Source organism: Drosophila nasuta, chromosome 3, assembly GCF_023558535.2.
Source record: "Drosophila nasuta strain 15112-1781.00 chromosome 3, ASM2355853v1, whole genome shotgun sequence".
Lineage (NCBI taxonomy): Eukaryota > Metazoa > Arthropoda > Insecta > Diptera > Drosophilidae > Drosophila > Drosophila nasuta.
This window is the reverse complement of record NC_083457.1, coordinates 48,963,062-48,984,398: the sequence shown is the minus strand read 5'-3', so window position 1 is coordinate 48,984,398 and position 21,337 is coordinate 48,963,062. Positions and strand designations below refer to the sequence as shown.

General features: G+C 37.8%; 1 protein-coding gene across 1 annotated transcript in view; it reads left to right on the top strand.

Annotated features, from left to right (window-relative positions):
- Positions 1 to 17,904: 17,904 nt before the first annotated feature.
- LOC132788284 (uncharacterized) overlaps positions 17,905 to 21,337 on the top strand; it is a 129,054-nt gene continuing 125,621 nt past the window's right edge. Inside the window, 1 exon segment of the mRNA XM_060795617.1 lies at positions 17,905 to 21,336. Within this exon segment, the coding sequence (XP_060651600.1) occupies positions 18,073 to 21,336 (3,264 nt within the window). The 5' untranslated portion in view covers positions 17,905 to 18,072.

Below are 21,337 nucleotides of genomic sequence, written 5' to 3'. Positions count from 1 at the left end.
CGAGCAGTTTTCTTTTCGGATTAAACTCTCAGTTCTATTCGAGCTTCTTATTGCACAACACAAAAGAACTTTCGAAACGCATTAAAAGTTCAAAGACTTGTGAACGTCTACATAAATTATAGGGTATTATCGCTGTGCGACAGTTACCCCAACTCTTTTACCTCGATGCATTTTGAATGCATTTCCCCTCAAAATCTCTCTTCGATGCGGGGCTTTTAAGCGCCCTCATCAGGCATTTTGGAAGCTACTGTAACAATAACATTAAGCAAACAACAACAACGGCAACAACAGGCTCAATTAGCATGGCTTATGCTGTGGGTGTGTGTAGCAGCTAAGCAGCAAGTTGCAACGTGAGTTTTGGGGCAGCAGCAGCAACAAACATTAAGTGGGTCAGTTTTCGCAGTTCGCTGCCGCTCTATGCAATACCACAACAAGTTGCAACTTGGTCTTAGCCACAGAAGAACTTACAAAAAAAAAAAAACAAACTCTGACTGCGGCTTGCTTGGTCCATTGTCTTGTGGCTAACGGCCAGAGCAGGTGTCTTTTGTCTGTGTTATGCTTGGCTTTTCGGTTTTCGGTTTCGGTGTCGAAAATGTGGCTTACCTTCAGCCAGAACCCGCAACATTACCGCAGGCAGGAAGCTGCCTCTTGTGTGTGTTGCCTTATTGTCTAAACTAGTTTTACATTTTGTGCTTAGAACTCTCTTAATGATCAATGCATTTAATCAAACTCAACACACACAGAACAGCAACGAACAACACAAAATACCTCAATAACAGAGAATGCCAAAAACAATTTAACGGTAGTTAGAACGTACATTCTTGATGCTCACAATGCAACACACACACTTCATTTGGTGAAAATTTCCAACAAAGAAATGTTCGTCAATAGAAATTAATTGTATGAAAACTGATGATGATATTGTGATACCGAGAATTATTCTTTATTCTAATTTACTGTTGACATACTCTGAAATGTGAAAGATTTTTCGGTTTTGGTGAAGAGATTTTCTTGGTCAAAGAAACATTCTAATTTGCGATTTAATCATTTGCAGAAGAAAGGTAAAAAGTCATAGTTGAAGATTGTTGATAATATTTCAGAATTTACTCACAATAAATTATATCTTGTATATTCTCTGTGAACTGAAAGATTTTCAGGATTGATGATAAGGTATATGCTGTCATACGCAGCAAGAAAGATAAATGTTATAGTTTAAACTTGATCTTTTAGACTTGTTTAAAGTAATTGAGAATTATCTCACAATAAATGATACGTTCTTTATGACATTATTTGTAATACTAAAAATTTTCGGGCAAATAAGTTTTCTAATTTACGAATTAAATGGTCTGTAATAAAGTGAAAGGTTAGAGTAAAAACTTGACATTTTGACTTGTTGTTAATAATTTAGAATTTACATACAATAAATTCTACCTACTTTGTAATGTGAACTATTTTCGAAGAAACATTCTAATTTTGTGGATAATAAATTCTATTTTCTAAATAGACTGTAAAGTGAAGGATTTTTGGCATTGTTGGCGAGATTTTGCTTTGGACAAAGAATAATTCTAATTTGCGATTTAATAAGCAATGAAAAAGTGAAAGGTTTAAAATGTACAACTTGACCTTTTGACTATTTCAGAATAATTGAAAATTTACTCACAATAAATTCTACCTTCTAAACTACTTTCAGTCCCATTCATAAGAAGATAATATATGTGGGCTAATGCGTTTTCCATGCAAATCGCTATTTTTAGTTTAAAGCATAATCTATGCAACCTATTTGCATATTTTATGAACCGTTTTAAACATATTGTGTTGAATTTTATGCAAACTTAAAGTAGCGAAAAAAACTTTTATTATATCACGCCAACACAGTTAGGAGCTTTGATATAATTGACAAAATTTCATTTGGATTTATCCAATTATCTATTTATTGAGCTCTAATCTAATCATATCATTGTCTGTTCCCAAGCTTTCTTTTCATATCCATATTCAGATACGACAATTGCTGCTACAATTTCAAGGTTTACTATTTTGCAGATCTCTTGTTGTTGATCGCACTCTCCCACATTCCTTATACGGTTTGCCGTTTTCAGCCTACACGCTACACACAAACTGATTCTGGCCCTTACAACAAATGAAATACAATTAACCCCATTTCAATTGTGAGTTTGCGAAAATTGGAACGCAACAGGCATTTGAAAGTCTTTTGGGGAATTGCTGTCAAAATACAACTTGAACATAAATCAAATCAATACGAGAGCAATTTCTTTTGCTCTTCGACTTCGGTTTTTGGCCAACGCCAACGCTACAACGCCACAACGCTTGTCACAACAATTTTGTGGGCCACCTGCAATTAGACGTGGGCAGACAGTCAGGTAAACAAGCGAATCGCAGCTGGAAACTTGTCGTCTCATCAGAAATTGCAACACACAATGTTTGTTTGGCTCGGTCAATGGCAAAACTCACGACAATTTGGTTAACTGATTGGGGGCTAGCTATTAGTTAATTGTATAATCGATTTGCAGCAATACAATCAACTACATTTTTATTGTTATTATCGTTATTATTATTGCTGTTATTGTTGTTGTTGTGAAAGGCAATAGACAAGAGATGACACTTGAAGTGTCAAGTAGCTTGTTGCTTATTGGAATGCGAATTTCATTTCAATTCCATAGAAGGCATCGGTTTTTGTGGTTAGCTATTGCTCAATTATTGTTATTGGTAGTTTTGGTCATCAGTTTCGTCTGTAGGATATGAATCATTAAACAATGAAGTCAATTTCTAAGGAATATTGATGTGGTAAAGTTATTGATGTGACGTCAAGTTACTGAAGTCACTTTTTTAAGTAATTCATAAGCAAGGTAGTAATCTAGAAATTACATCAAATTATAAGAAATTCAGAATTCAGAATTTTCAGAATGATTCTTCTACAAAAAAACTACTTCAAATATTCTTAAGAGAATAATATCTACATTTTAGAAACATATCTGCAATAACAGTAGCTTAAAATGGGGAGAAATTTTAATAGTTTTATGTAGAGTATTTTTTCCACAGCTAAAATGTTTTAGGAATTTGACAAGTTAGCGCTTTAATTTTATATTAACTGAAAGTTCTTAATAATATTTATCATTTCTGTATTAACATTTGCTTACCGTAGTGAGACATTTTAACAGCTTTCAGCTTTCTAAAGAATTTCTCAAGATAGCGCTTGAGTTTTGTTTTAATAGAATGTTCGTCAAGGTAGCTGTATTAACAGTAGCTTATCATAGTGAAAGATTTTTACAACTATTTTTCAGCTATATAAAGAATATACTTCGATTTTTATCAGTTATGAGAGATTTCACTTCATTTCAATAGAAAGAGTGTACTACAATTTTTTGTATCTTAGTAACAGCATTTTAGTTTAACATTAAATTTTTATTTCTGCATTAACAGCAGCTTAACAGTGAGAGATTTTAACAGAATGATTCTTCTGCTGCAAAACTTATAATCAAAAGATGTGAAGAGAATTCACAAGTAAATTAATTCTCTATTCATGTTGTAATAACAGCATTAATATAACTTAAATCTGCATTAACAGTATTTTAATCATATTTAAGTTTCGCATAATAAACACAATATTTTTGCACTATCAGCAGCTTAACATAGTTCACGATTGCAGCCTTTGACTCTACTTTAGTGATCTCATCTTAAACATTTTATATGCATCTGCAGACAGTTTTTTGTCTTTTTTTTATCATGCTGATCTTTCAAACGCATTCCTCAGATCGGCTACCGGCCTTACTGAGTACCACAAAATAAAAAAGAAAACCCAACCTAAATCTGGAAAAAAACCTGCACAATCCTTTTAGTTATGTGTTCTTGTGCTGACTGCCACATCATTCAGCGTGCCGTGTTGCACATACCAAGAACCAAAATGCCACATCATGCGAGCTGCGCGTTGAGAGTCGCGAGTCGAGTTGGGTCGGGTGAATGCTAATCTCAGCTAACCCATCTCGCCCGCATACCAAACCGGAGCACATATTACTCAATTTTCAGACAATAACATTGCTCAGATTTCGACGGCAAAAACAAACCAAAAAAAATAATAAACGAAGATGCCACACCAAAAACTATAAACAATACAAAAACAAAAGGCAAAAACAACATCAAGTCGGAAAGGGAAGAGCCAGTGACACATTGACAAATGATCTCTGGTCACAACGCCAACCGATAAGGTCCAAAATCGGGGCTGGGATTGTGGTTGGGGTTGCTGTCTTATGAATGCCATACATCAAACGGGCAACAGTTGACAGTTTTGCCGCAATGGGAGGCATGACAAACTCAAAACTCGACAAAAAAAAACATTTATATATATAACTTATAGAATTATTAACTGATTAGTTGGCAATTGTGAATTGGGTCTTGATTTTATCCGTTATATGTTGTTGCTGGGTCATCAACTTCCCAGCGAGCTGAAATGTGAGTCGACGGCATCTCTAACATTGATATTGATATTGATGTGCTCCACATTTACACTCGAACGATCCTCAGCTCAGCTCAACTCGATCGTTTGCATTTCACCGAGCTCAAGTGTCGTCTGTGGTTTGGTTTTGATTTGCCTTTGGCTTTGACTCTGGGTTGGGTCGGGTTCAATGCTTATAAGCATTTGCGAGTGCAATGCGATGCTCTAGCGTTGACCATTCCCCAAGTAATTAGCTCGGATATCGACCGAAAAATAACAACATTCGTCTCAGGCTAGAGGATTAGGAATTGTTTGAGGTTTGGCATTGAATTCCTTAGGCGCGGTCACAATAAAAATGTATCATTTTAATTACGCTTAAGTCCTTTGTGGGTGCGCACAGCACACGCAATTAAAGTTCGAAGAAGCCCAAAAGAATCAAATGTCTTTGAACCGCTTTGGGAACTGTTTTTTATGAGCTGACAACAAAACACACCTTGGAACTCAGTGACTACCTGACTCCAAGAACTCCACGTCAGGATTCTGTAATTCCTTGGGAGAACATAAAGAAAAAGAACGAAAAGAAAAGAGAAGAATATCTCTTATAGCATTTTCAGCTTGCTACCTGTTTAAAGATCGTTACAAGCTGAATTTTTTCCACTCTTTTGCCTAAATGCATTTCTTTTGTCTGCATTCTGTATGATTTATCTTTGAGATTCACATTTCATGCCTTATCAATAACGTAAAACCTTTTTAACGGTTTGATTTGAATATATTTAAAATACAAGAAAGGGGCTTCAAGTTCATTGCCGCTCTGAGGCGTGGCTCAAATGCAACGACTCGAAACGCACCCTGAAAGTTGTTTAAGGCGTTCCACACGGACAAATTTCAATTAGGCAAATGCTTAGATTAGTTTTTTCTCTCTTATTATGCCTATTAATATTATGTATTTTTGTGTAGTGTAACTTTAGAATCAAAATCACTTTAATAGGCGGAACTCAGTGACGCACGTAGTAAATGTAATTCGATAAGTTTTTCGATTCGGAAACTTGTTTCACAATCAAACTTGGCATGACTAAGGCCAAGAACGAGCTACAACACAGCAGTCAAGGCAAGGCCTCACAATATGGAACTAGATATATATTTATATTATATATGTACAGTTAATTGATTCCCAATGCTCAATAAACATAAATCTAATCGATAAAGCTAAGTAACTAACTAGCTTTAATCCAATAAAAAAACATTTCTTCGTCGGTATTTTGATGACCTTCGCGTTGTTTAATATTGGTTCGTTGTCATGTTGGTTTTAGTTGTGTTTATGACTTGAACACTTTCAAAGAGTGGTTTAACTTTTATGTCCATTTTGTGTCAAGTGTTTTATAGTGAAGTTATCTTTATTGCATTTGTCATAGTAAAAAACTAAATGCTTTGCAAATCAAGAGAGTAGTGCAAGTAGTGAATTATTATAACATAAAATAAGTAAGCTACAGTCGAGTTTTCCATGTCACACAATGCTGTAATATTCTTAAATTATACTGAAATAAAATACCACAAATACCAAAATATACCGAATAATATACATATTTCATATTGGTATAGTATTATACCAAGAAATACAATAATATACCGAAGGCTATATTTGATATCTCGATAAACTATTACGCTTAGAATATACCATAGCGTAGTATATACCAGATTGTCAACCAAACCCACTAAGTATTTGCCATCTTTTCTTACTTTTTTATTAGCTAAATATTCTCTTTCCTAAGTTAATTAACTAAATCCAAGTGTATTTCACATTCGTTATATCTATCTATCTATTTTTCATTTACTTGTTTTTCGTTTGCCTAATGACCATAATCGCTTCGTTTGGACTTCAACATGTCCATCTACCTCTTTCAATCTTTGTTATTATTATTGTTTGATTTTTTGTGTCTGTGGCTTTGCTGCATTATTAAGCAAAATTTTCATGCCACATACATAATTGCCGCACGTGTTCCTAAAAGCAAAAAAAAGCATGAAGAAAAAAACTCTCTGATGTGGGTTCCAAGTTCCCATGTAGCGTATGCAACATGTTTATTGGATACTTTTAAGGCACTGACATTGATGAAATGGGCTTTTTATTGGCAGAAATGTTAACTTATGTTTCGTTTGTATTTTTTTCAATTTTTTTTTTTTTTGTAAAAAGCTACGAGCTTATTGTGTAATTGTTGCTTTTAGGTTAGACATTTTGAATGGCATTGCAAATGGAGTTAAAAGAGTTGAATGATGTGGTAATAGCAAAGAGAAAAGTAATAGCTAATCGATTGTCAATTAAATGTTGTTATCAATTCAAATTGAATACTTACGGCCTGATAAGCTGGCTCATTTTGTGCAATTAAACTCAATTCGTAATCATCTCAATAGTTGGACTTAAAGTCTGTTTTTAATAATATTTTCACGTCGACTCGTTCCATTTTTTTCTGTGTTCATAATGAAATTTATTACGTGATGCTGTTGCGGCCAACAAAAGCCTGTAAAAATCTCATAAAAAAAAGCTGAAGGAAAGAAACAAGTATAGTACATGATGGAAAAATACAGAAAGAAAATTTTTGTAGTCAGTACAGTGGAGGCTAGCAATGAAATAAAGAAAGAATTTTTAAGAAAATTATATCGGATGTATATTATTCTATATATCTGATAAACATATGTATGAATCTTATCATTGCGGTACTATTCATAAAATATACCGTATTAATATACCAAAATATACTGTGATATACCGAAAGTTATATTTAGTATATCGATATCTTTTTACATTCAAATTATTACTATTCTATTCTATCGATAAACCAAATATAATTTTCGGTATATTACAGTGTATTTTGGTATATTACTTCAGTATTTTGCAGTATAATTTGGTATATTAATTTGGTTTTTATTGACATTGTGTAGCGACCATCTTACACTCTTGACTATCTTGTTTTATTTTACTTCAATTACTTCAAGACTTTTCTTGGATTGTCTGTATCCAGTGTCTACTGTAGTTGCAATGAAATGTTTTTACAGCGTTTTTAATTCCAATTTTTGTTGCCTCATACGCAGCGTACATTCGATAAAGTTGTTGTTTTTATTACATTTGCCACGCCACACACAACGCGTTGGGAAAACTATAAAAATTTATGATAAATACAATTTTAATTTCTGTAATTTCACTAGAAGCGAAACAGGCCAAGTGTCCAGGGCCAAAAGTTTGTGCCGAAAGAAAGCCCAAAAAAGAAAACAAATTGTGATTTGATCTCAAAGTGCGTAACAAGAAAATTTTCCAAATCCAATTAGTTTCAATAACACTTAGCCAGTAGCTTGGGCGGGGCATTAAATGCACTTTGATTAACGCAGTTTAATGGAAGACCCTCAAGAGGGGAGAGAGAGAGAGGAGAAAGCGAGGGGCAGCAACAATTTACCTTTAATGATGTTAGCTAATTTTATTGTCTCATTGCTTCGTGGCGATGACACTTTAAGTGGGTGTAGGTCTACGGAATCGTGTGTTAAAGCTGAAATCGATAGTGCGTAAGTGCTGAGAGTGCGGGGAGGGGGAAGGGGAAAGGGGCAATTTAAAGGCATATAAAGAAGAATGTCAAGAGGCCACAATAATTGCAACTAATGCGACGCGAGGGTCGCACCTTGGGCCATAAAAGCGCGCCGACAACAAAAGTGCTAAAAGCACACAAAACCCAAAATAAATGTAGAACACCTGTCAAACTAAAAACAAACTGACAGACAAACTAAAAAGAAGAGCAACATCAGAGGGGGGATTTGGCACAATTTCCACACGTGTCCAATTTGTGTTCACAACAGTCCGAGACTAAAAAGATTGAAAGTTCACAACAGTCTCCCAGTCAGTGGCCAACTGACCACGTCAAGTGATATGCATATGGTTATGGCTATGTTGATTACCAAGTAATGCGCTCTCTACTTGGCTTGGCTATTCAATTACCAGAGCGTAATTACTTTGGCTGCCAGCTGCACATGTTGAAGAGCGGAAATACAAAGCGTTCACTTCCGGCCCCAAAGGATGTAAGCCACGAGTCAGTTCATGACCACACAGTTGATACATTAATTTTTATGGCTTATGGCAATTCTAAACTCAACTCTCTTAACTGCATCAAATGCGCATGCAAATCGTTTGCTTCCTTTTGCTGCTGCTGCTTTTGATTTGATTCACCGACATCACATGCCACGACGACCTTGTCACATTCAATCGTAAATATACTAAAGCATACATATAATAAATGTTTGCCAAAAAATAATCCGCATAAAAATGTGTATGAATGATATTATGATTCATTCAATAAACATTTGATTTCCACTACTACTTTGACTGCCACACAACTCACAGGTGGTACATATACAATTCGATTCTAAATGAACCGGCATTAACTAGAAGCACGAACATATATAGTATTTTATGTAGTATATAGTAGAATTTTGCGTACATATTATATCAACATTTGCTCATCTTAAGTTCGTTTTTGCTGACCGCCTGCCAAGACCGCTGTCAGAAAATTCAACAAATTCAAATGGGGAAAAATCGAAAGAAAAATATCTTTTGCGAAAGCTGCAAATTTGAGAAAATAAACATAAACGCAAATGAAATGAATAATGAAGATCGAAACTAAACAGTGAACAAAGTATTAAGAGACTGCAAAACAAACGTGATTTATTACATATTGACTTAATCGATTTCTAAAATTAAAACGAACTAGTTACAGCTCTTAGATTGAGTAAATAGAATACAAAATATGTAAGAAGTATGGTATTAAAATTGAAAAAGAATCGGAATAAAGAAGAAATTAGAATTTATGGAAATTTCCTTCAATTTAAGTACATTATAATAATTAAATATTTTTAAGTTTCATAGGAAGGGAAAAAAAGAAGTTTCTTAAAAACATTTACAACAAAGTTTATTTTATGCTAAATTCCATTCATTATTTACATTACAATAATAAAATATTCCGAAATGTTGTATTAATATATAAACCCAAAAATACTTTAGGAAATAAATATTTCTGTAGTAAATTCTTCCATCATCTGTGATATTTCTCTCACGTTGTTCATCGCTACTCGAACGAAATTTATTTGCAAAAAAAAATACAACGAGTATATTCACATGCCAAAATAAGCTACGTAATATGCTTTGTGTGCAATCTAAACAAGCGCATGTGAATTTTTTTGGGCCATGGCAAATACTACAATATCTTGTAGATGAAATTACGGAAATTACTAGAGGCTACTCTGAACAGACAGACGCACGTCTCTCTTTCCCACAATCTAAACAATTTGCGTTTATACAATTTGTTTGTTTTTTAATAATTTCGCATTTTAATTTAATTTTTGGCATAACAATTGCCTCCAAGTAGAAGTTGAATTGTTGAATTTTTTTTGGGTAAAACGCCCATTTAACATTGAAGCTTCGAAGTGATTTGAACGCTGGGTCAAGGTCTCTTTTAGAGTCACAGTCAGATTCAGATTCAGAGTCAGAGTCTCGGTCGCAACGTGTTAATGGCTTGTTAAACTGTCAGAAATACTAAAGCGAATGAAATGTTGAAAACAAAACCTAAAAAGCGTGCAAAAAATATAAAAAAAAACGAAAATGCATTGTTACAGAAAATGTTCCGCTTTATGAGCTTTAACAGAGTATAGAGAAAGAGAGATGTTTATATAAGAAGATAAGCAATACTGCTCTGTTTGTTGTTTGTATACACGTAGAACTTACTATATATATATACAGTCAGTAGGTATAATAAAGACTGAAAATGAGACTATTGTGTTGCTGCTGAGACTATTAGCTGAGCTTCTCTTGTTTTTTTTGGGTAATATTTCTAATGAATACAATCTTTATAATGGTGTTAAAAATGATGTTAGATTGCACATTAAATAAATGTGTTGAAATAATTTGTAATTTTCTTTAATCTAAATTGAGTTTTTTCTATTCCAAAAAAATTAAGCAATGTTTGGTGTTTAATTCCTATCGAACTGATATTAAATACCAGATTTATTTAGTGCATTTCTCATACAAATAGAGGATATCTTTTGTCGGTATTTTTCGTGTTTGTTAGTATTTCTTTCCTTAGGGTGTTGTCTGTTCGTGTTGTGTTCTTTCCCTGTGTTTGTTCAGCTTCCCAATGTGTTGGGTCCCTAGAGGCCTGCTGAAGTCCATAAAAATTACACGGTTTTGATGTTTTAATTGCGCAAAATGTAAACGCAAGCAAAATAAACCGAGACCATATTGTAGAATATTTACAAGTTGCAACTAAAAGAAATGTTATTGTTCTCTGTGTGGCAGAGATTGAAGTTCATATGGAGTATATACACCAAAGAAAATCTCTGTCTTTGAAAATGAAATCTCACAGTGCTCAGATTCAGATTCACCTGTCGCTTCAAAATCATTCATGAAGCGAAGTTTCCCACGTCTTTTGGCCGCCTATCAAATATTAAATATCATAAGCTTGGTACAAAACTTTTCAACACATTTGCGTAATTATGGAAATTTTGTGTTTCTTTTGGGGGTTTTTTATATGATAAATAAATAAATGCTACAAATTAGTTGCAGCTTTCGTGTCGCTGCTAACAAATCTTAAACAATTTTCATACACGATGATAACAGGTGGCAACTGCTTATGAAACCCGTCAGCAAAAAAAAATAAAGCCCAAAGTCAAAGCGAACGTACATTTTTGGTGGGGAGGCAATTAAAAATCGATTTATATGGCGCCCTCTGGCGACCGAATTGGGTGAAAATTAATGATATCCAGTGAAAGTTGGAAACAAACATATATACCCGCGAGTTTGTATAACTAAAAGCCCTGACGCTTCGCGCTTCCCCGAAAAAAACTGCGTGTCAAATATCTGACTATTTCGGGCATTTTTTGGCGTCTCTTAAGTAAAGTTCATTGGCCCACAAAAAAGCACATATTTGAAAAATGAAAGCGATGAGCTTTTGATTTCATTCAGTGTTATGAAAAATAGTTATAGGTATGCAAAATAGCCCTGCTTACGCTCTTTGTCTATGAAATTATATATTTTTTTTTATTTGTTTGTCGTTTTAATTGGCAATTTGCAAGCTAAGATTTCGCAAAGCTCTTTATACGGAATTATAGTTATGTTTTTGGTACATAGAAAAGACTTCGTAGATTTTATTAATAAGTTAACTGTATTCAGATTATATAGAGATTTGCACATAAACCAACATTCAAGCATTGATCTTATTCAAATGTGTATAAAGAAACTTTTACCCACTACGAGCCATAGATGGCGCCAGCTTAACTTTCTATGCTTGGCACTGTTCCGCATTTTTTTTTGCAAATTAACTTCCGTGTTGCATTTTTTCTGCTGAGCATTTACTTTTTGAAAAAAACTTTTTATTTTTTTTTTAGTATCTTTTTTAGTATATTGAATTTCCATTTGATTATTTTATTCAATAAATCTTTTCGTTGACTATTTAGAATTTTGAAATATTTTTAATGAAACTCTTTTTTGAAATGCCCAAAAAAGTCGTTAACCTCCAGTTTTTCACGCCGCTGAACCCTTTTACATAATTCTGAACCGTGCACAAATATTTCATAATTAAAAATGCCTCGAAAACAAAAACAACAACAACAACAGCAGTAGACAAAAATCTAATATGCAGCACTAAACTTCCTGATGCCAACACTTGCCCCGCCCCCGCTGTGCGCACTCACGCAATGCGACGACGCAGTTGCAACACAACGCTGTCTAAACAAAATTTGTTGCCTCCCAGAATAATGCATGCAACACGTGCTATGCATAAATAAAATTTTCCAGTGCTCAGTTTTCCTGCTTGTCGGAAAAGTTTCGTTTACCAGTTCGACTCCTTTTTTCCAGCTGAACAACTCGCTGGACAGCGGTCACTTTTCTTCTTGCCACATTTTTTAGGGTCTGTCATTGACCCCGACAAATATAATGTTTTAGGTCTACGAAATTAGTATAGATTATGCATGGGGCCAGAACTCATCCCGTTGTTGTTGTTGTTTTATTTCTGTGAAATTTTTCGATGCCATCCCTAATGAATTAGCAGTCGGCGTGTCCGAGTCGACGCCTCGTCTGCTAAGTGGAAACATTGCCAGACAACGGCAAACTGAAACCACTTGTTGTCTGTTTCTCGTTAATTTACATAAATTTTGATAGAAATGCCATCAATGGGGGGCTATTATATAACTTTCTTCTGAGTTGTGCGAATGCTTGAAAGCAACTTTCACATTATATCTGGGTCGATGTTCTATCTATCGCTGTAGAGACACGCGAGTCTCGCATTGATTTGCTGATAATTGATAAAGACATTTCAAGCGTCAAGTGTGAAGCGAGTCTTATAGGGTTTTATTAGGGTGGAGACTGGAAAAGAGATCTATAAAGTTGTCTATGATATAAATTGTTTGCGATCAGATCAAAATTGTATTAGTTATTTAAGAAAGAATTGTATGAGAAAAAAAATGGATTGCCAATCTGTCATCGAATAATAGTAATAGTATATAAATATACCAAATATAGCATTCGGTACATTTTTGTATTTTTTAGTATTTTTTTTATTTATTGGTATATTTTAAAATTCATACCCAACAGTTTTGCTTATACTCAAAAAAGTTATATGTCATTAAATGTAAAATGTACCGATATACCAAATATAGAGTTCAGTATTTTTTTTGTGTATTAGTTTTGCTCATATTCAAAATGGATAGCGAGCATAGCATGGAATGTAATAGTATATCGATATACAAAATATAGTGTTCGGTATATTTTTGTACTAAGTGAATTTGGTATATTTTAAGAATAATACCGCACAGTTCTGCTTATATTCAAAATGGGTAGCGGGTATCTCACCATCAATGATTACCCATACAGGGTAACCGTTAGTTCATCAACAAAACAACACAAACCTTTTACTCGTTTTACATAATAAGCTGAGCTTTATTCAGTATTTAAATTCATTCTTCTGACTACCGCCATACGACACAGTTTTTGTTCTGGAATGCTAACATTCTCGAAATATGAAGTTATAATTAGTGAGTGTCACAATTAATCAGCTTTCATTAAGCAGCAGCTTGATTCATTTCAGTTCGCATAAATTGCAGTACATTTGCTAACAGTCAGCTTTGAAGTCCCACGCAAACAGAATATCGGGAAAAAAGTATTTTAAAATCTGTACACAAATTGTGATAAAAGTCAACAAACTTTTTTTTTAACATTTTTCGATGCATAAATTATAATATATTGCAATTGAAATGAGCAATTTATAACGAGTCGATGAGCTGCGTCAGTTCATTACGCTTTCGATGGAACAGCTGCAAAACATTAGCCCATTTTAATGAAGATTGAAATTATATTTTTTACCTTTTAATGAAGCAGCCGTAATTATAAAAAAATTCAGTTTTGCAAATTTCAATTGTTGCTTGGTAAAGTTCTCGATCTCTCCTCACCTGAGTTCGCCTCTAAACAGTCTTGCCAAAATGCACACTGACCCATATGCTAGCCACAAACTATATTTAGGAAATATCTGATTTATATATAGAACTATCTCAGCGTGATACACTCACCCACTTTACAGGCAAATTACTTTTACTTTTCGACTGAGCAAAAATAACTTCCGCATTACAGCGAGACACAAAAACACTTTTATGTTTGTTCTCTCAATATATAAATTTTATATAATTTATTAAAAGTTTGACTAAGAAGTTCGTGAGCTATTTTTGTGCAGCTTTTTTTCCACATTTTCCTCCGCATTTTACTTGGCTGTCATGTAAAGAGTCTTGACATTAATGATCCTGTTAATTTGAGCGACAGCCAAAACAAATCTGACACATTTCTTTTTTTCTTCGATTTCGATTTTTGAGTGGGCGGCCTCAAAAAGAACTTTTCCCACCTGAAAGGGGAGGAAAGAGAGAAAGAGATTTGGGAATGCAACACATTACATATCGTATCGTAACTTAATTGAATTGTATTTCTGCCCCAGTTCGATTAATTCTTTTCTTTTCCCCTTAATTAAACATCTCGAGGGCATTGGCAACACTTTCAGCCAGCGAGTTCATTGACTCGACTACGACGACGACTAATCCAATTTTAATGATCTCTAAAAACTAAATGGAAAATCATTTTGATTTTTTCGTTACTATTTACTTAATTGCAATGCTCAAATCCCTCAGGGCATCCACTCCCCCATTAATCTCTTAGCCTCTCTCTTAAAGTGTCTCTTTGCGCTCTTCGATGAGCGATGAGCGTTCTGCGTAGAGCTTCACGCAAAGCTTTTTTCTTATTTCGATAGGGGAAGGAGGTAAACATAAAACATTTCGATCGCGCACAGTTTTCCCTGTCGTATCAGTTGAGTTGAGGCGATTGTTCGGTCCGGAACGCTTTCGGATCGTGGCGACTACGAGTTTTCACAATATATATCGAGCGCGTAAATTTTTGTATTTCCACTTGAAGCTTATTTATTTATAAATATTTTCACATACATTTTCCGCAATTTTTAGCTTCCATTTGCGGTTTGCCATTTCGATCGCCAGCATCGCATCGTTTTGCTTTTTTCGGTCAAAATACAAAAATTAGAACCAAAAAGAAAAGAAATACTTTCTTACCGCCAAACTGGAACTGTGTGTGCTTTATTTTTAGTTACCTCACACTTGTGCTCTCTCTGTGTGTGTTTTCTATTGTGTTTTCTCTGCTTACGCCATAGACACGCGTTACACAGTGCGTATGAGTGATTTGTGCCTTGGCAGACTGCCCGACATTACGCAGCTGTCTGCGACGCCATAAATTTTTCAATTCCCTTTGTAATTTGCATTTAAAAAAACAACAACATTTCCAAAAATTACATTTGAAAATTTTTAATTTGTCTTTAAACTGAGTCACGTAAAAGTTTTCTGTCTGACTTTGATTCTGATTACAATCTATAAATCATTCTGGACAAACTGCTGATGTCGATGTGACCACAAGACACGTGTTGAAACTCTGTTGAAATATTTCCCCGAAAACTATGTTCGCATAGAGGTTTTCCAAATTACTCGTTGAGCAGTTTGAAATATCATTAAAATATTTTTGGGATTTTCTAAGACACTTGCAAGAGAACTATTTATAGAGTTGAATACTTCTTCAAATGTGTGCGGTGTTTAGTGAAAAATACTTGACGAATTTCCAATTTTATGAACTTTTCATAATAATTCCGCAAGAATTGCAATTATTACATAAAAGAAGTTAACGAGATAATAATTCCACGATAATTTGCAATACTTACAGAAAAAGTTATCAACTAAGTGAACTGATCTTGGAAAGCTTTATCATAATCTTCCATTCACAAATATTTACAATAAACCTTGGTAGACTTTTCCTATTGCTATCTTGTCAGACTTGAAAAGATAACTTTGAAATACGATCAGTTTCTGCTGAACTTCGGAAGCTCAAATGACAATATTTGCTCTGCGTTCTTTCACAGTAATGTTCTTTTTCATAATAATGATCACTGATCCTCATTAATGCCTCTAATTGTGTTTTCTGCTTCACTTTCCGTTTATCTATTCTCGGTTTAATGATCCTCAATCAAGCACTTCAAATTACAGACCTTCGGCAAGCATATCGAATGTCAGGCGATTCGAATCATAATCCCTTATTGTGCGTGGCTTTATCATGTTTATGCTTATCGCATTGTTTATTTCTTGTTTATTTATAATAAGCCCATGCCCATGCAACCGCAAGACTTATTAATAAGACAAGTGTTACCCTGTTTGCAACGTATGGTACTTGTATCTGCCACAAGTCAGTGAGCGTCAATGAATCGTCTTCAATGGCGTCAGCAACGGAAATGATGCCTCATCTCTCGCCCATCTGAATCCCACGCCCAATTTTGGAGCTTTTTTTTCTGTTCTGCTCTGTTCTGATCTTATAAACAAAACGAAGGAGGGGGAAACAAATATTAAAAGACGCCAGAAATGAAAGAAATTGAATTTCACACGCAATTCGCAATGATGTTTGTATAATTGAATTGAAATTGAAATGGGAATGGAAATTGAAACTGAAATTGAATGGAAAAAATATGTGAAATTAATTAGTTATTTATTTTGGCAGAAACTTCAGCTGAGAAGATAAGATTATATAGTTGCCGGGTGTGGCAAAATCTATTACTTTTGACTTATCTAATAGTTTGCTCACGTTGATTGATAACACTTTTTTATTGTTGTTCGTTTCTGGTCTTTTTTTCCAAGTAACGTTTTGTTTTGCTTCTCTTGATTCTGCGAAAGCAATTAGTATTATGCTAAGTATCTAAATTGTGTGATAATGAGCTGCTTCCGCCTTGCAAACGCAAAAAAAAAGAAAGAAACTTTACGTTTTTATTTTGTCGTGGGAGAGCTCTATGTAAATTTCTTGCTTGATTGATAAAGAATTGCAAAACACAGAGCTAAGCTGGGTAAAAAAATAATAGAAGCACAAAGTGCGGCAAGTGCTGAGAGTAAATCTCATCTCAAGACAACAAACTGACAACCTGAACAAAACGTCAGCGCCAGAGACCAACGACCCTCTGGTACAAGTCTCTCTCTCTCTCTCTCTCTCTCTCTCTCTATCTGTGTAGTTGTCATGTAAACGACGTGAGGCCATTAAAAATAAAAACAAGAATACTTATAAAAGATGCTTGTTTTGTTTTTTTTGAGGTAGTCGCAAGCAGCATACTCTCTTTTTATCAATTGAGGAAGCTGTCGCAATCTCAAGGGAATATCAAAAGTTAAGCTGCGTTTTCATAGCAATAGAAGATAGCTGCTCTTTTTATCAAAGCATGACTGTGAAATGGGACTGCAGTTTTTCATTGCATAAATTCATTCTTATATATATGGATGAAATATGTTTAATCCTAGAAATTCATGCTTAGATTTCTGTTTAATAAGTTACTATTATTTTTATTAGCTGGATTCACTTAGAATTTCTTCCTCAAGAGTTTGCTGTTGGTTTACAGAATTGATTTATAATATTCGTATTTAAGGTTCTAGCATTCAGTTATCATTTTGCTTGCCATCAAACCCAACTTTAACTTACCGAAACTTAATTTAATTTAGTCCTTAGTAGTATCTTTTATTAAAGAGCTGCAGTCAATATGACCACTAACCCCATTTACAGGGTATAGCTAACCGCAAATGCTCAGCCATAGAAGGTATTGTCAAAGCGCGCTTTAGTTAGTTGATTTGTTTTTTGTTTTTGTTTTCTGTATGTGCGGCACCGCTTATCTGAGGGTCTCTTTTGAGCCAAGTTAATACATAATGAAATCTTATCGTTAGCCAGAACAACGACAACAATAGCCATCGTCTGGAGCCATTAAGTGCAAATAAAACAAATGTTTAAATACAAAACTTATCTTGATTTTGCCGCCTATTGAGACTGAAACTAATTTGTCTCCTTCTCTTTCTCCTTCTCTCACTCTTTTTAGACTGTTCAAACAAGTTGGCGACCGCAGTTGCCGCTGCCCAAAGAGCTGCAGTTAACCGATGAACGACTCGTCGACGACGACGACGACGATACGAAAGCGAACCACAACCACAACACAACAACTACAAACCTAATCCCAGCCAATATAGAGAGCCAACACTTTGAGGATATGGAACGTCTGCGTAGTCATCACCAACAACAACAACAGAGCTTGGGAGGCTCTGCCCAACAGTTGTCGAACAAACAGAAATGGTCCTTTGGCCGACTGTTTCGCAAGAAGAAGGAGGAGGAGGCGGAGGGGAGCGCTAGTTCGAGTGAAGAGGATCGCAAAGCGGGTTTTGTGCCCTCACAGCGTCAGAGCGCCTCCAAACCCAAGTCGAAGCATGCGGGAAAATCCGTACGAAGCAGCAATAAATCCTTAGGCTTCGATCACATTGTAATGCCATCAGCTGCAGCCCCGCAACCGCCACCGCATCCCGCACAGCCGCAGCACATAGACAACGAGTTCTTTTTGCCCGTTGAAATGGTGCCACCCGAACCGTACTATCAAAACCAACCGGGTTACTACAATCGCTCGAGTAACTCCCTCGATCGTCGATTGTACCTCAATCAACAGTTGGCGCCGGCGCCACACAAATCCCGCTCGGCGCAACGTGGCAAACAGCAGTTGCAACCCGGGGTGCACTCCAGCGAGGAGGAGCTCATCTCGCTGAACTCCTCCACGTTCTCGAAGTACCGCAGCGACGAGAGCATTCACAGCGGTGGTCAGGCGTTGCACGGTGTTGCGCCGGGACAAAGTCGCCGCAGTCGTGCGGCACGCAACGAACGCTACTACAAGCGTTTGTCGCGTGATGGGGAAGTCAGTCATGGCGGCGTGCCACCGCAGTTCCAACAGCAGCAGCAACAGCAACCGTTGCAGACGCAACGCTACAAGACGCAACCGCTGCCGTTGTCCATCTATCAAGCACCTCCTCAGAGCAACTCGAACTCCAACTCCGGTTACGTGCAGTGGCAGCCACAAGCTGCAACGCGTCCGCTGCAGAACTCCATGCAGAGCGATTGCAAGCGTAGCATCAGCTATGACAGTCACATCCATTTGCAGAATGTGAATGGACGCATGCAGAGTAAACCGTTGCCACCGCCTCCGCCACCGCGTGATCCTTTGCGTCGGGTGCACGTGATGGGATCGAGTTCGGGTGATTTGCGTCCCGTTTCGTATGCTTTTGATCAGGGCGGTCGCTGTGTGTCCGATGATCGCATTTGGCAGCCACCGCACTATCAATCGGTGCATTCGCTGAACTCGCAGCCCAGCAGTAGCATTGTGAGTGCCCCATCACAGCAGCAATCGCATCCTCATCGTCGCTTCATCACGCGCAACGAACGCAATGCGCTGCCTGGCAAGAAATCCCTGCCCAATGGCATCGATTTCCATTATGTGGCCGATGCCACGCCGCGCTCCCGCAAACCCATTCACATGCTGGAGGCGAGCAGCGGCTCGTTGCAGGAGCCGCCGTCCAGCGGAGTCCTGCGCACCTCTAAGAGCGGATTGCCCACCGACAACTGGCAACAGCAGCAGCAACAGTCAGCTCAACGTGCTGCTCCAGCGCTGACCAAGCCACGCTCCATTTCTAGCTCACGACTAAGTGAACTGCGCAGTTATCCCATGCCCATGTACTCTGAGGTGCAGAAACCCAAGCGTCCCGCACCGCCTCCGACTGCGATGGAGCCAGATAACATTGTCTGCGGCAGCTTGCACATTAAACCCGGCGCGGAACAGCGCAATCAAAACGTTGTGGAGATACGTAATAAGACCAACTCGATGCCGCATCACTATCAACGACGTTCGGGCGAGGATTTGCCCAACAAGTACGAGGAGTATGTGGCCGAGAAACGCGAGCAGCATCAACAGGCGCCGGCGCCCGTTTTTCCCGCCGCCTCCGAGCGCAAAGCCAGCGCACCAGCAATTGCTCCCATCTACTTCCCGCGCAAGAAGCCGGCGAATCTGGAGGAGGCCATCAACGAGTTGGAGGCCATCTACAAGTCCCTGGGACTCACCGAGCCACCAGAGCCAAAGCCAGAACCCAAGGTGGAGGCGAAGCCACGCGCTCCCACGCCCAGTGACTTTGAGAAGTTCGCCTTGGCGCATGCGGATGAGTATGACGATGAGGATTCACCTACCGGTGAACCTGATCCAGTGCGCGATGATGTGGCGTATCGCAATCTGCAGCTGAGCAACTTGCAGCATCGTGCCAGCGAAAAGCAACCTCCATTTGGCATCCCTGTGGGACCCATTGTGCCTGCACCTCAGAGCGATTATTTGCACGTCGAGCCTGTGCGTGCGCCGAAGAAGAAGAGCGGCTCCCCGGACATAGTCAAGGATGATTTGGCTGTGCGTGCGCTGCGTAAAGATCCGCCAGGACCCAAGTCGAGCTTTGTGTATCCCATGCAGAAGAAACAACGTGCCACACGCACGCAATCCGCCAACATTTACAATCTGATACAGCGCGATGCAGCGAAGCCTTCAGGAGGAGATCTGAGTAGTTACATGGAGCTAACCCGCAGCATTGAACGTGCGGGTTCGTTGTCGAATCTAGGTGGAGCAACGGAAACAAGCGACACCAGCGATGTGCCAGCTACGTTAGATCTGCTGCGCAAGCTTAAAGCTCAGGACGAAGAGCAATCGAAGAATAAGCCACATATACCATTCAGGCATCCCAGTCAAGGTGGAGCCATTGCTCAGCTCCCAGAGCGTCTGGGTCAGCATGAGGAGACGCCAAACAGGCTGGCGCCGGTGCCAGCGCCACGTAAGAGCTTGACACCTGAACCTTTGCTAGAGGATGCATTGAACAAAATAGCGCTGGATGCGCAGGCGAGCAGTATCAAGTTGACGCAGGAGTTGCAAGAGCTGCGCAAGGAAGCTCTTATTACAGCGGCGCGTCCCAAACTAAACGCTGAACAACAAAAGCTGGAGCAGGAGCTGCAACAGATTGAAGCGGTGTCCGAGGCAGCCAAACGGTGTGGCCAACTGTTGCTCGACACGCTGCCCGACAATGATGAGCTGGACAGCTCACAGCAAGAGCAACCGCAGCCTCGCAAGCTGCACAAGGAGGGTAAACTGATCAAGGCCATCGATGAGGTGTCCGAGGCAGCGAATGCGGTGTGCGACAAAATCCTCAAGGACATTGTGACCACAGAGCCACCCGTGGTGGTGCATGAGGCTGTGAAAGTGAAGCAGGTGATCCACAACAACAATGGCGAACAATTGGTGATGCCGCATCTGATCAAGAAACTGGATCCCATACAGTCGGACAAGATCGAGGCGATTGCCAAGCGTTGCATGCGTCAACTGAGCGAACTTGCGGATGCGCAGCCGGACTACGATAATTTGGCCGCCTGTAATATGAGCACAGCTGGGGGGAGCAGCAGCCGTTGGG